Source organism: Musa acuminata, chromosome BXJ1-8 (assembly GCF_036884655.1).
Source record: "Musa acuminata AAA Group cultivar baxijiao chromosome BXJ1-8, Cavendish_Baxijiao_AAA, whole genome shotgun sequence".
In the NCBI taxonomy this organism is placed as follows: Eukaryota; Viridiplantae; Streptophyta; class Magnoliopsida; order Zingiberales; family Musaceae; genus Musa; species Musa acuminata.
Window position 1 is genome coordinate 9,765,711 of NC_088334.1, and position 16,498 is coordinate 9,782,208.

Genomic DNA, 16,498 nt, shown 5'->3' on the forward strand with positions numbered 1-16,498 from the left:
GCTTTGAACCTTGGATCGTGTTCCTATCACAAGACATATATTCCGGTCGAACGACAAGACGCAATATCCCCCGGTGAACTGATTGGATTCCTTTGACACTACCTGATGATTGGCAGATTATGCTACATTGGACTCTCGGTGATAATGCCGAATGATGCTCTGGATTAAGCAAGTCTAAAGAAGCTGTAGGCTAGCAAATTAAGGTTTCGCTGGCATTAGACATCAACGTGATGCACACTTTAGATCCATCTTGCAACTTCTGACTCCAGAAAAACACAAGAGAACTGTTCACAAAACCTATATCCTCGTTGTTGTTGTTATTATTATGATTATTATCATAATGTCTCAGAGAATTCAAATATATTATTGAAAGTATGCTGCAGAAGAAAAGGATAACATAAAGACCAGATTTGACTCTAAAGAATCACAAGCTGCACATCTATTTTTCGTCCAACCAATGCATTTCAATCGTCTTAGCATCATCAGCGCTTCTGTTCACGATCTATATTATGTTGAGGCACTTGACCAACTTAGAATAACTCGCCAAGACGAGCCATGCATGGTGCTGGGCCTCTGCCGGACAAGAAAAGCCACCAGATCACCACAAGACATCTCCCATCACTTCATTAGACGTAAGATGCTCGAGGAACTGCGTCGCCATTGCAAGGCCGCTCTTGGCAGATGAAGCCGTATAAAGAGCTCGAGGACAGCCCACTAGTGGCACTGCATCAACCTCAGTGCACTAGTGATATCGAGGCTCGTTGGTGCCACTGGTTGATAGCTTTCGAGCACAGGATGCATTTGAGAGAATTGAGAGCAAACGAGTACACCACCAGGACAATATGAAATGAATGGAGGAGGAGAAAGCTTGTCGCATGCAGGATTTAGAATGAGAACCAGCTAGAAAGCATATTCTTATTGAACCGACAAGTATTTTAGGAATTCCAAGTGAATCCGAGACTACTAGGATAGAGCCATAACTTGATTTAAACATCACCCTCCTTGTCAATGATTAACACCACTATCTTGTTAAGAACCATCGTATATCGATTCAAAGGTGATGGAGGAAATATTCACCATCAATCGCGACTGGATAAATGACAACACAGTTAGCAATGAGAAATCGCCGATATCATCACTATAAAAAGGATTTCCTCTAACTATACATTATAAATACTATCCTCACGATAATAATGATATAAACATTCACTCGCTTTAACACTGATCTTAAGTTTCTTATCACTCGAGTTTAGACCCAAGAACACCTCCATTAACTTGAGCTTGGGATGATGATCATTCGAGAAAACTTCGATATCATGCGATCATCAACCCCAACAAATTATGGAAGAAAAATGAATCGATTGGCTTTAGGCGAACCAATACAAAGGGATAATCCATGCATGATGATTAAAGAATGATCCGTCAGAGGCAATGCTGCGTACATTAATTGCCCACAAAATCGCATCAGAAGGATCATCGACATCGATGAAGCACTCCTGTATTGTATGTACATCAACAGATATCACATATTATACGAACATAACAGGACAAGACCAACGTAATTAAGTTGGTAGCTACCGGGTTTCGATGATGGATCAAGTGATTGCTATTGATTTCAAATTCGATCCGATTTCGACAATGAACCTCTTGATTTTTGAGCCGGTTTGGATTGGACCTCCATCGAACCCAAATGCTTTTGGGCTTATCTCTGACCCGGGAGCCTAAAATGGGTCGGCCCGTGACTCATTTCTCGCCCGTTAAGATCTGAAACGGGGTAAGCGATTAACGGGTAGATCTTTCGATTTCCGGGTTTCGGATGTCCGATCATTGATATCGGATCCAGTGGTTATCTCAGATCTGACCCGCAGGTCTCGAATCGAGTCGAATGGAACATGAGCAATTTCTATAAACCCGCCTCTCTCTCTCTCTCTCTCCAACAGCTACTGCGAAAACCCTACCGCTCTTTCATCCCGCCGCCGAATCCACCCCGAAGCCGTAGCTCGAATCCGCCATGATCTGTGCGAGTACGCCCCTGTCCCTTCCTTCGTCTGGAAACCCTAGGGTTTGTTTCTTTCTTTTCCCGTTCGATTTGGTGTTTCTGACATCACTCCCCTCTCTTCAATGTAGTCTCCGGCGAAGTGCCGGAGGATCCGGTGCTTTCCAAGAAATCTGGGCTACTCTTCGAGCGGCGATTGATTGAGCATCATATTGCGGTACGCCGCCCTCCTGTCATGGAAGTCGCATGGCTTAATAGTTGCATATAATGTGTCATTCACTACGTCTCTTTTCTAGCTATTACATGTCCTTTTCTTGTTGGATCTTTGACTCGTATGTGCTCTTCTTTCCATCTGATGGATTATTAGAGTCATGGGAAATGCCCCATCACTAAGGAGGAGCTCACCATGGACGATCTTATACCCGTGAAGACAAATAAGGTGCCGTTACCAACTCTGATTACTACATCAGTTTATTGCGTTGATAGTGACTGCTTAGGGCAATTGGCGAATAGATTCAGACAAGAAAGAGAACCATGAAGGTAGCAGCAGGATTTTCACTAGGAGCAACTAATTACGAAGGATGTAATTTTTTGTTTGTAACTTTTGGCGAAGTGGAATGTCAATAGATGTAAGCAATTTTGTGCTACTTATGCAGTTTATTTGGGTAAATTGAGTGCTTCATACTCGGAAAAGAACATACATCAGTTCACGGGAGGATTATACATCTGTGATTTACCTGTACAGAATGGTGTCCACGTGTTCCCTCTATTGGGGGAGATCAGAGGATTGTATGTGATAAAAAAACCTTTCGTAATGCTTAGCAATTGTTTACTATTTTGGACCTTAGATTATGAGGAATTGGCCTTGCAGAAACTGGAATCAGTTCCTCTTTTGGATTCTTCTGGTTATAGTTAGGAATTTTAGCTTTTCAAACAGTTTGTCATGACTAGTTTAATGTTGTGAAAGTTCTAATACATCAAAGAAAAATTCATACATGATGGTGCTCAATAGTTTATGAGTACATGTGCATGTGACTTTTGTTTAACCACCTGTAGAGTAGATTCATACAAGTGTGGGGGATATGTATAAACATAGTTGTCTACAATATTTGTGATGCAAATAGATTTGTTTTTTTCCCTGTTGTTACATTCAATATTTTGTTTCTAATCCCCTTTTTCCATGATAGGTGGTGAAGCCCAGACCTCTGCAAGCTGCAAGCATCCCTGGGTTGCTAGGAATGTTTCAGAACGTATATCTCCCTAACTCTTTGGTCTAAATATGGCTTATCTTTTTTGTTTAATTGTGTCATGAAGAATTTGATACTTTTAGTATAATCTAAATGTAATGATTGACAAAATCGTTGATGTTCTACTTTGGAGTTTATTGATACTCTGACTTCTAGAATGAGAGTTTACTTTTATACTTTTAATTAAACTTGGTGCTTGCTAAATCCATGATGCAACACCTTCTTTTTCTTATTAGGAGAAGTCTATACATATACGATGCGGAAATTTCATTGTATAAATTTCTGTTCGAATTACCAATTTTTTCATTGAAAAATGATGCTGCCCATGTATAGCATGAACTTAAAGTGTCAGCTGAGTTGCTTGGCTTGACTGGCTTTTTAGAAAAGAATATATGGAGGTTTTTGGGTTATCTTTCCTGTTGAAAGTGTTTTGGTTTATATATGGTAATTGTGTAACCAGAGTGCTATGTGACTTGAGTTTAGCATTTTCTGGCTGAAAAATTACCTGTGCGATGTTTACAGTTCTTTTCACTATTAATAAGATGTCAATTCAGTTCAGGACATTGCTTTTAAAATTAAAAAAAATGCATCTGACAGTTATTTCATTTGTTTTCCACTAGGGACAATTTAAAACTTCAGGCTACATAATGTAGTATTATCATATAATTCTTGTGGATTGCAATTCTTGCAGGCTACAGAATGTAGTATTATCATGTGATTCTTGTGGACAATTTAAAGCTTAAGGCTACATCATTGTTATGGCAAGGCCTGATCATGTAATTCTGGATCGTGATGCAAAAGTTGTCTATTAGCCCTTTTAAGTATTTATTGCCAAATGTTTTTTGAAAATTAAAAAAACAAATGAGTATTGTGTTTCACCTTTTTTTTTTTCTGTATTACCTACATTAATGATTCTTGCAGCAAATATTTACTGATCTTGAAAAAATTGAATCGTTGGTTATTTTTTCCTTTTCTATGGTAGGAATGGGATGCTTTGATGTTGTCTAATTTTGCATTAGAGCAACAATTACACACAGCAAGGCAAGAGCTAAGTCATGCCTTGTATCAGGTATTATTAATTTCTTGCTCTTGGACAGGTTACATCGTTTTTATTGGAGACCAATCATTTGCTGTATCCTTGTGTGCTTTTTATTTGTTCTTGTGTTTATTAGTTTTCACAACCATTTCTTGTGCTATTATCTGCTCATTAGAGATTGTTATTCCTGACTCAGAGCATGAGAATACAGAAACTATAACCTACATATGTGGTTTGTCAACCATGCAGATTAAGTCCCAAAGAAACATGCTTGGTTCACCACTGAAATTGCTTCATTATTTTCTGAGCTGAAATGTATCGAGGAACAGAAGATGAGACTATAGGTAAGGAAGCAGTGAAGACGGAACGTGTCTAATGTTTTATTAGAGGGTAGATTAAGCTTTATTTTGGCGATGCTAGATATCATAGGTACTCTTATAGAATCTCTCCCATTAGCAGCATTGTCTTGGCAATCTTAATTTAGAAACTCCAGCAACATCTTTCTTGGATTTCCTTTACAAATTTGACGTGAAACATTGGGGTTGGGCTGACTTTATGTTAGGCTCTATACAAATCTTTTTGTGGCAAGTTGGTACAGTCAACAGTGAAGGAAAAATAGATGGAAAAAATGAAATGCAAACTTTGGAAAGGTTTGGTGCAAAATCAATTGTTTTCCTATTTGTTCTAACTTGATTCAAATTTCTTTTTTTTGGTGTTAATGAAAACCTTTGATCTTATAAATTGACATATTAAAGGCTTATAAACCAAGGGAAAAAGGTTTTCTTGAAACAGAAGTAGCCTGTATATCAGATGGCTCCAACACAAAAGATCACTTGGTGGAAGCAGGGCTCTTGCTTATCTAGCTATATTGGGCATGATCTTTGCATGTTTAAAGGCTATAATGCAGCTTTCTTTTAATTGGAGATACAACAGTTCTCTGAGATTTTGATGAATCAATTTTCATGTTGTACTATTGATCAAGAATCATGAGACTCAAATTCCATTTGACATATGAAGTGTAAGATGCAGTCGTGGGAACTTTCCACCCTTGGTACAAGTCCTGATTTTCTAGACTCCTTATCCCATAACTTCTCTAGGTTGTTTTGTTTTTGTAAATCTTTTGTGGTTGTTGTTACTTGATTTTGGCCACAGAATTATTTTCAAGCCTCCTTTTTTTTTCTTTTAGTTGCTTAAAACAATCATTGTCAATCTTCATTAATCCTGATATTATTAAATTTGAAACATGGGGCGGATGTCAAGTGTTTGTTGTATGCAGTATGTTACAGAAACTGCATGATGTTATTTGTATTAAGTTGCATCCTGATGTCCATCTTTAAGTATTGAATTCACTATATTTTCATCATCCTTCTCATGCACCAATTACTTGTAATTTATTTTAATTTTCTTTGCATTGTTCTGATCCAATGAAATTCTGATTGAAGGAAAATATCTGAGTCTTTGGTTAAGTTATTCACATACTAGCGGCCCTTGTTTCCTTTAGAAACCTTCATTTGACTTGGTTGTGCATAAGATATTTTTAATTAGCACATATTTTGAATATTTGCCTATAATTGTTTCCCCATTGGCAGCTTTTTGCTGTGATATTTCTTGTTTTATCAGCCTATAAAGCAGATCATTTTTGCTGCACTGACTGCATTGTACTCCAGCATGATGCTGCATGCCGCGTTATTGCAAGATTGAAGAAGGAAAGGGATGAAGCCAGAATGCTTTTGGCTCAAGCTGAGAGACAGATTCCTTTGTTAGCAGCTTCTGCTGCCAATGCGACGACTGCTGTCAGCAATGGGAAAAGAGGTTTAGTCATTGTAAAATTCACTATGAATTTTTTTTAATTATATAAAAGGATTTGACTTCATCTTGTAGGATTTCATCATGCTTGCAGCTGCAGAGGATGATTTGGGTCCTGATGGGAAGAAAATTCGGCCTGGTATTAATCCTGTTATTATTGCAGAACTTACAGAATGTAATGCTTTGCTTTCTGGACAACGGAAGAAGCGGCAGGTACTTTTCCTCTGTTTCACTAAGAATGTGGTCAGCTTTGTTGTGAAAAATCAAACTTTCACTGTGAAACACAAACAACCGTAAGAGATGGATTTATATAAAGATGGACAGATGCAAGGATTCCTTGTTTATATATGGGTTATTCACTAAGCATGTACAAGTGATAACTGAGCTTTAAGCAGTGTCTGGAACATATATTTTATGCTTCTTTTTGTATTTTAGATACCAACAACACTAGCTTCAGTTGATGCGCTGGAGAGATACACTCAGATCTCTAGTCACCCCCTTCACAAGACCAACAAGCCAGGCATTCTTTCTATTGATATTGATGCTTCCAAGGTAAATTTGTTCTTTGGCTGCTATAGTTTCTATTTTCTCATATGATTTTCTGTTTGTCAATGTATTTGTATTAGCATATTTTCTGATATTAGCCCCAAAAAAATCATTGAGTTGCATAATATTTTCTGAATTTTTTTGTACTTGTGTATTAAATCCTAGAATATTAACTTGAAGTGCTTATTAGAAATTCTACCTATTTAACTATTGAATATTTGCAGGGCAACCATGTTACTTGTGTATTCTTGAACTAATGCTACTAGGAAAATAATACCTCTTTTCATCTGTACTTTGCTTCTCATCCATGCTGGTCTTGATAGTTATTTAAAATATTTTCCATCCTTGCTCTTTCTGGAGCTTCAAAAGTTACCATGATGAAAATTCCTTCTGCTCCAAGGAACAAGAAAGTGGTAAAATTGTCAAAAAATTAATAATCAAAGTCACCATGATGCAAAGATCTTATTGTTGTGGTTAAACAAACTCAAAAGACTATACATTATATGGTTTGGGATTTTTAGGGAGTGATCTACAAATAGAATTGAGCAGCTATTGTACAAATCCCATAAATGTTCGGAACTACTAGGCATAGTGCTGTTTCTTGTATGCATGCAGCCATTTAATTGATTGTCTTCTTGGGATGATTGGAGAACTGTGTGGCTGTTGCAATGGCACAATGGAAACTATTTATAGATAGCTTAGTCATGCCAAAAGCAAGGCACTGGATTTAGGTTTTGTTAAGCAAGTTTTTGGATTGTGGGATATTCACATTGTGAAAATGATAAAAGAAAAATATGGCGTACCCAGTGCATGAGGTTTCTGCCAATGCGGGGTCTGGGAAGGGTTAATGTACGCAGCCTTACCTTTAAATATCAATGAGGTTATTTTCGTAACTCGAACCTTGGTCTCGTAGGTCGCAAATAAGCAACCTTATCCTCGTACCAAGGCTTGCCCTCCATATGTCGAAAATGATACAAGAAAAAAAGAGTTATAATGAAGTTTGGGTTTCCCAAAACTTACATCTTCCATTTTGCTTTCTACCAAAGAAATATACAAGATAAGTATTAATACTAAATGTTAAAAAATTAAATAAGCTATTTTTTTACATTATAGATGGAACATTAACCATACGAAGCTTATGTTCTCATAACTTATAAATATTACTATTCTGGCAATAGTTAATGCATGAATATCAGATTACTATGTCCCACGATTATTTCATTCCATATTTTCTTTCCATTTAAGAAATATGAATATACCTAATATTATTTTAATTAAGTGATGGCACTCTATGTTCTGTGCTGCACCAATGATGTGAGAAAAAATTGTGAATATTGACAGCATACTAGTTTTTCTTTGATAAATTCACAGATTTAACATTTTCTTTACCAGCTTTGTGGTTAAATTTTCTTTCGTAAATGCTGATTTTGTGTTTGGGCCAAATTATGTTTGTAGAACTGCATTGTTCTTTTTTCAAATAAGTGAAAACCATGTTTTATTTCAACAATACTGGATGGTTAGCAGGATATAATTGCTACGGGGGGGATTGATACAAATGGAGTACTTTTCAATAGGGCATCAGGCCAGATGTTATCTACACTCTCTGGCCACTCAAAGAAGGTTTTTGCTTCTACCATTCCTAAGTGTTCTGTTGTTCAGTTCTCCTTATTATTTCCTTTGTCAATTTTTATTGAGTAAAACATTTTTCTTGGTTTTCTTTGTTCTTGCTATAGGTTACCAGTGTGAAATTTGTGCCTGGTAATGAACTGATTGTAACTGGATCAAGTGATAAGGTCAGTCACAGTCAATTAGTGATATATGTTCTCATTTTCTTTGCATAACTTGATCTCTGAAGTCTGAAATGCTATTAATTATTTTCTGGTTATAAAATGTATGTGCCTTTCATTGTCGTCTTTCACAATATGGTTTGCAAGCAAACATGCAACAAATGCTTATTTTGCAGCTGCCTGGGCCCATTTCTCTGCCTCAACCTTTTTAATTTTCTTTTATTGTGCAAATAACTGCATTTAATGCTAAAGTTTCTTTGCCCGAAGTAGTTTAGTATTGATACTGTAATTACCTCTGGAACTTTTGAAGAGGCTGAACAGAAAAAAAAAAAACTCGTGAGATGTTTGACAGTGTTGATTTTTCTTTGTAATAATTAAACTGATTCACATCTTCTACAGACTGTTCGTGTTTGGCAAGGGACTGAAAACGGGAATTATGATTGCCAACATGTCATGAGGGACCATACTGCTGAGGTGTGCCTATCTATGGAATTTTATGTTTATTCTTGATGATTTTGAATATTAACTTGTGAGTTTTGGGAAATTTTATAGCCAACATTCTTGAGAAGAATTTAGATATATTTTTTTGGGGAAGGTTCTTATTAGCTAATACTTTGTAGGAAATCATGTTACATTGCTCGAGGCATGCTATGAAAAAAATGATTGTAATGATATTTTCATTCATGGTGTACATTTATTAGCTTATATTCGCTAACTTTTTGTATGCCCATGCCGCCCATGCCATGTGAACTTATCAACATGCTATTAATTTCTGTTCACTTAGCTTCATGTGCATAGCTCTATATTCTAGTCACTATGTCTTTTGTAGTCTCCATCTTGTTTCTTTACTTTTATTTTTTAAGAAGACTGATATGATAATTTGAAGAATATGAAATCCAGTTGAAACATTTCAATGTCATCAATGTCAAAATTATTTAGTGGACCATAAGTTTTGACTGATTTATTTCATTTAATTAGTTCACTCTCTTGATCATGGGATGCATGCAAGGAGTTCCAGATTGATGTAGATGTTGCTTCCTGATTGAAATGTTAACCTACTGGTTTAGTGTGGAAATATGAACAGACCATTCTGCACTTATTGGTTGGTCTACCAATGAAGCAACATGATAGTATACAAGGTTTGCAATCTTGTGTCGGACCCGTACTAGTCCCAAACCAGACTGGTATATACCGCCGATACCTACGTACAAACACTCGATATGCCGATATGTATCGACATTTTGTTAGGGGAAGGAGAGGAGGGAAGGAAGAAGGAAGATGAAGGAAAAAGAGGAGATGGTGTAGGAAGAAGAAAGGAGGCATGCCAGAAAGAGATGGACAGTGTGTGGGCGCCAAGCAGCAAGCAATGCATGGAGGATTGACAATGACAGGCTTGCAGAAGAGAAGAGGGCATCGGTCTCGAAAGAGAAGAAATTGTGAGACCTAAGATAATTTTTGTTTTAATGCATTGGACAGGACTGCTCAAAACGAGGGCGGTCTGTGTACTGGTTTGCTGACCAGTAAATACTGGTCAGTGCAGGCGAAATCACAGTCTATGGTAATATGATTATTTGGTTAGCGTGTAATTGTCTATGATTTTAGTAGCATGGAATTTTTGTTTTAATGCATTGGACCGGACTGCTCAAAATGAGGGCGGTCCGTGTACTGGTTTGCTGACCAGTAAATACTGGTCAGTGCAGGCGAAATCACAGTCTATGGTAATATGATTATTTGGTTAGCGTGTAATTGTCTATGATTTTAGTAGCATGGTTGGTTAACAATTTGTGTGGTAATCTTGTTTTTTAATGTTTTATCCAAGGTTTACCGTACCGGACTGTACCGCCCGGTACAGGTGGTACGTACCGGTCCGACAGGCTAGCGGTACGCGGACCGCCCTGTACCGGTCCGCCCGTACCGAGCACTGTAGCAGTGCACTGTATCACTGTAGCACTGCTACAGTGCTCGGTACCCCTGAGTGTACCGCTCGGTACACCTGGGTGTACCGAGCGGTATACCGTACCGTACCAGTACCGAGCCCGGGTCAAAACGCCGGTATGGTACGGTACGGCGAACCTTGGTTTTATCCACCTTTTTTCCTTTTTGTTGTACAAAATTGCTTTTGTCTTAGATTTGCAATTGAGATTCTATACTTTGCAACAGGTACAAGCTGTCACTGTACATGCTACTCAAAAGTACTTTGTGACTGCTTCTATGGATAATACTTGGTGTTTCTATGACCTTTCAACTGGATCATGCCTCACTCAGGTAATTGTCTATTTTCGAATACTCATCCTCCCTTCTTTTTCTCACAGTCTCTTTGCTTTTCCTCATCACGTCCTTTCCTTCTGCCATATTTTTGCATGTACACAAGCATATGCACCCTCAAAACTTGCAGATACAGCTAAAATGTGGGTTAACTGAGAGCATACTTATGCAGGTTGGCGAAGCTTCAACGGAGGAGGGCTACACTTCAGCTTCCTTTCATCCTGATGGGCTCATCCTTGGAACAGGCACCACTGGAGCTATTGTTAAAATTTGGGATGTCAAATCTCAGGTACAGTATTGGCAAATTTGAAGGATGTTAGCTTGTGAGACATGAACAATTTAATTGCCCCTGCTGATGCTAATAATAGTGATTATGTTTGCAGTCAAATGTTGCAAAATTTGATGGGCATGTGGGATCGGTGACAGCTATGTCGTTCTCCGAGAATGGTTATTTCCTTGCGGTATGGGGTTCGTTTTAAGATGTTGGAACAATTATAGAAGTTCATATGACCTTGTTATGATGTATAGTTTTGTTATTGATCAGACTGCAGCTATGGATGGTGTGAAGCTTTGGGATCTTAGGAAGCTAAGGAACTTCAGATCCTTTGCTCCCTATGATCCAGAGACTCCTACAAACTATGGTGGGCAATCTATACTTTGTCATAAAATGCCTAAATACGTTTTGGCAGATTTTTTTAATTTATAATTTCTCTCTAATAGTTAGCAAAAGCAAATGTAGTTGTTCCATTTCACTATTTTTTTTTCCAAAAAGGGAAAACTTCTATTGATTACTCATTTGGAAGATAAGAACTTGGAACCTACTAATCTTGGTTGCAACATGGCGCGGGAATGTTGCTTGAGACATATTGATCCTTAGAAGTGAAGTCACCGATCGCTCGCCTAGGCACCCAGGTGACGGGAGGCGAGGCTCGGGCACCCACCTATTGGGCTGGGTGGGCAACTTGACTCAGGCGCTGGGCGGGTCGAGCGCTCGCTTGGTTCAACTTAGGCTAGGTCGAGCCTGAGTTGAACTAAAACATTCATCTGGTTCGATTGAACCAGGTATTTATTATAGAAACCACCACCCGCGAGTGGCCTAATGCAGATGTTGAACTAAAACATTCATCTGGTTCCCCACTACATTTCTCACAATGGTGGCGGTAGTGGCGACGTCTTTCTCTCGTGGCAACGATGACGTCTTCCTCTAGCGGCAACGACAGATCTTCCTTCGACAGTAGCAGCAGTGTCTTCCTCATACGGCAACGACAGTGACTTTTTTTCCCTCCAAGTATATCCCTTTCTCCTCCCTCCCTCGTACCTCTGCCCGATTCACCGTAATCCTCCTACATTCACCGTAGTCCTCCGCAGCCACCCACCTCCTGCCCCCTCTTCCCCAATCCCTCTTCCCCTCTTCTCCGTTCACCGTTGCCCTCCTACCATCCTACATTCCTTGCTCTTCCCTCATTTTTCATGTGTCAAATTTGGAGTATTTGGAATTGTTTCTTTGGATGTTTTTATGTTGGAGTTTTGGATTTTTTCTATGAAATTTCTAGAGGTTATATTTTCTGCCCAATCAATGGTAATCGATTTGGAATTTGGTTTTACAAGAATCTAGTATGCACACAATGAGTGTTTGTTACTTATTGTTGATTGGGTTGAAAGCTTTTAGTGGAGATAGCATTTGAGCATTCCCACATAAAGTTGGTCGTATGAATTCATTGGACACCTGATGTTGTTTCAACAACATTATGAGGTACTCTGCATGCATAAGTTACAACTTTGTGCATATAAAGTTGCACATCGTTGTGCACTAGATAAGTTGAGAACAACAGCTGCATTCTGTAGTGAACAATATAGTTTGGTACTTTAAATGAATGCAAGTATGCATGCTATTTTAGTTTTAGTTTATTTTTATTAATCATGATATATAATTTTTAAATTAAAGTATTCGGAAATGCCTCATTTTGCTCGATTGAGCATCTAGCACGTTGGGCATTTTAGGTAAGGGTGTTTGAAGAGGTTTGAATCGAACCAAACTGAAAAAATGGTTCAGTTCGATTAAAGAGAGGTACTCCAAACCAGACTCGTTTCGGACCTACCTAATTGAACCGGTTAATCCAGTTTTCAATTTTAAGTAATTTTAAAAATATACATTTTAAATGAACTGTTTTGATTCAGTAAACTAGTTCAGTTTAAATGAACCAAATTAGAATTTCGATCCAATTGGACGTACATCCTTAAAAAGTTAATATCACAAATATCATTCTAAGCATTCTAAAAAATTGGACCTATGTGCAAGCGATTTTTTATTTTTTATATTGAAAGATGCTCTAGAGGAATAACAATTTCACATGCAGCCCTTTTTTCTTAATGATGAGGATATGAAACAAAGGAATTCATACAAATTAACAAAGGGATTGTTAACGAAGAGGGATGACAAAAAAAAAAAAGGTTCATACTTAAGACGAGAGCAAGGCCAAGAAAGGGACGAGGAGGAAGAGCCATAGAGATGAAGAGTGGTGAACTCGTCAAGTTTGGGATGAGATTTTAGGGTTTTTAGGGCCTTTCGGTTGAGTCGGTATTTTTCTTAATTAAAATAGGTTCGCTTCTGTCCGAACTGGTTTACCGAACCAAAGAAGAATACTCTCCCAAACTAGAACCATTTCTAGCCTTCAAAATTGAATTATTGATGAACCGTTTCAATTCATGTTTGGTTTTTTGGTTCAATTTGAACACCTCTAATTTTGGGACTGTGGCATCTTTTGGCGCCTAGCGCTTTCAACTACACTGCTTCCAAATTTTGTTTCATCTTATCTTCCAAACGCATAATCAATATAATTTTTCTCTTTTTGAAAAAAATATCGTGGATTGGAACAACTACAATTTGCTTCTGCCATTCCATGATTTTATCCGCTTGTATCTGAATTTAAATTTTAACTGTGAATGTTATTGCCAGTGTAGCATGTCAAAAGTTCCATCATACTGCTAGTGATGCAATTGTTGTTTCCTTGATTCTTCATGGAAGATATGCTTTTCAATTGCTATGCTATTTACTTCAAAAAGGATAGGGGGCATAGAGAGTGGGGTTGGGTGTGTCTCCGGGAAAATTTGTTATGGTTAAGTTGATGTCATTGGATTTGACGCTTCATTGCTTTAGATAGAAATATATCAAACCATTGCCTGTTTCTTGACAAGTCTTGATGTTATAGCTGATTCAGAAATCATGTTTTTGTTGCAGTGGAGTTTGACTCAAGTGGGAGCTATCTTGCTATTGCGGGCTCTGATGTAAGGTATGTTGTTGTATAACCCTCTGGATGATGACATGACATTCGTGATTATTGTCAATAAATATGTTACAGTGGATATGGTTGCCCCTTTCCAAAAGTTCCAGCAGTATCTGTGTCAGTCTAGCGAATTTTTTATAGCATATGTTCAGTGCAAATTGAAGTGTTAATCTGTTCTTTTAAACGCTCTTTGCAGGGTGTACCAAGTTGCCAATGTGAAGCTCGAGTGGAATCTTATCAAGATATTGCCTGATTTATCTGGAACAGGTGCAGACCACTGCTGCTATGCACAATGTCATGCAGCCTATTTATTAACTAGCGTAACTTCTTCCTGTCTAATGTGACGTGTTCTCTATCGATTCTACTCAATATTTCTACTCAATATGCAGGGAAAGTGTCGTGTGTGAAGTTTGGAGCAGATGCAAAATACGTGGCAGTAGGTTCCATGGACCGAAATCTCCGGATATTTGGACTCCCGGGGGATGAATCAGAGGAGCCAAAATCCCCAGATCATTAATGACGAGCCAAAATCTCCAAATCATTAATGAACCAAGTTGCTAAAACTCTGTTACTGTCAAATGAGTTTTGCCTGCAGCAGCATTTTCTGGTATTTAGGAGCAAACTGTCAAACGTTTGCTCACTGTCATCAACACTACTCAAAGAGTCCTCGAATGCAAGTAAATTGACACCTGCTGGTGGGCGATACTCCGATTCCAACAATGAAATTATGCCAAATTGTATTGTTTGTTTTGACTCGGAGCATTCAAGCTAACTTTTAAGGTTGATAGCCGTTCCACCGGTGTCTGGTGGCTGTCAGGATCAAGGGCGAGTGCTAGAGTTTTGTTGTTAGAGATTGCCTATGATCATATGGTGTGTAAGTTGTAACTGTGTTATTTAAAGATGCGATCATAGGGTGACATAGATTGTGCTTGTGGTCGAGAGTGCCCGTGATCATATTAACCCATCATGTCTTCTGTTAGATGCTTGTAACCCACGTCAATGTCAGATCTTAATGACCGATGCCGTAATTTCCCGAACTGTTTGCCGGGCAATTGGTTGGTGTTGGTGATGCTGAAAGACCAATTTTCTGTAAGTTCCTTGGAGACTTGATAAGTCTGGGGTTGCTGGTTTGTTATAGGGTCAGGTTGTATTCTGGGAATCATTGCCGATGTGTGCTTGAATTGTTTAGATCTTTTTATCTTAATTTCTAAACTTTATATATATAATCATATTTATTCTAATATCGATTTTATTGATAGAATATATAGTACGTGACAATATGAATGGAACGCAAACGATGAAAAAAAAGATAATTTTAATAATAGTGATGGGTTAATTATATATAATTTTTTAGTAAGATTTATTTAGCATTAGGATATTTAGATTTAAAAAATTTATATTGAAATTTATAGTTATTAGAGTAAAATATTTAAACTCATTTCTCCTAATGTTATCGGTAAAGTTGATTAAAGATACAACATGATAGTATTTGCATCTGACACGAAAACAATTGATAAAATAATAATTTCAGTGGTGGTGATTGATAGTGATGTTGTGAGAGGTTATTGTGGTGGTGGTCGATGATAATGACAAGGTAGTCGATCTCGAACATCGATGACGAGGACAAAGAGGAGGTAGAACGGTGAGACATCTATGTCGAAAGAGGAAGAGAAGGGAGGTGAGGCATCTGCCTCGACGTTGCATTGCTTTGCGTCTTCTTCCTCCTCCGGCATCGCTCTACATTTACATTGGCGTCGGATGAGGAAGAGGAGGTAAGTGAGATATATGCGTTGTCGATGATGAGGAGGGACGAAGAGGAGGCATGTGAGGCAGAGCGATGCAGCACTATTCATGCACGAATCGTCATGCACCAACACCAAGCTGATAGCCTACTCGGTGTTAGCAAGATAAGAGGCTTAGAGTTTCCCCCGATGTGGAGGAGAGCTACAACAATTGGGTGAGGAGGTGCTTTAGCTCTTCGAATGCCTCTTGACATTCATTGGTCCATAGAAAGTCTTTTTGGATTCTTCGAAGAAGGGTTTAGACGCATGCTGAATCTACAGCAATCCGAAGAATTTTCTCGAACTAACTCTGAAAGCACATTTGGATGGGTTTAGACGCATGCTGAATCTCTTTAGAACTTCAAATATCTCGGCCAAGTTCGTTAGATATAAATATGTCATTTTGCTTTTAACAATCATGTCATTCACATAGACCTCGATGTTTCTCCCGATCTAATACTTGAACATCTTGTTCACTATCCTTTGATATGTTGTGTCCGTGTTTTTCAACCCAAATGACATGACACAATAGCAATATATGCCTCGGTTGGTGATAAAAGAGGTGTTCCCGATCCTGTGGTGCCATCCTTATTTGATTATATCCCGAGAATGCATCCATAAAGGTGAGGAGCTCGTGGCCAAAGATAGTATCAACTAGCTAATCGATCCAGGAGAGAGAATAGCTATCCTTCGGACATGCCTTGTTGAGATCGGTATAATCAACACATATCCTTTAATTTTCGTTAGACT

The 16,498-nt window shown here is 38.2% G+C and overlaps 1 protein-coding gene across 1 annotated transcript; it reads left to right on the top strand.

Annotated features, from left to right (window-relative positions):
• Positions 1 to 1,887: 1,887 nt before the first annotated feature.
• On the top strand, positions 1,888 to 15,104 carry LOC103993155 (pre-mRNA-processing factor 19). Its single transcript, XM_009413113.3, has 18 exons — positions 1,888 to 2,024; positions 2,128 to 2,213; positions 2,364 to 2,435; positions 3,184 to 3,246; positions 4,226 to 4,312; positions 5,947 to 6,091; positions 6,180 to 6,298; positions 6,521 to 6,637; positions 8,156 to 8,251; positions 8,365 to 8,424; positions 8,818 to 8,892; positions 10,579 to 10,683; positions 10,856 to 10,972; positions 11,067 to 11,144; positions 11,228 to 11,324; positions 13,922 to 13,973; positions 14,164 to 14,234; positions 14,357 to 15,104. Exons 1-18 carry the CDS (start codon positions 2,012 to 2,014, stop codon positions 14,482 to 14,484), a joined length of 1,581 nt encoding a protein of 526 aa, XP_009411388.2. The 5' UTR covers positions 1,888 to 2,011; the 3' UTR covers positions 14,485 to 15,104.
• The last annotated feature ends 1,394 nt before the right edge of the window (positions 15,105 to 16,498 follow it).

Excerpts from the sequence above, each read along its gene's own strand:
- LOC103993155 (XM_009413113.3), top strand. Across the intron at positions 2,436-3,183 it reads TACCCGTGAAGACAAATAAG|GTGGTGAAGCCCAGACCTCT; the intron begins GTGCCGTTACCA and ends TTTCCATGATAG. Across the intron at positions 8,252-8,364 it reads TCTCTGGCCACTCAAAGAAG|GTTACCAGTGTGAAATTTGT; the intron begins GTTTTTGCTTCT and ends TTCTTGCTATAG.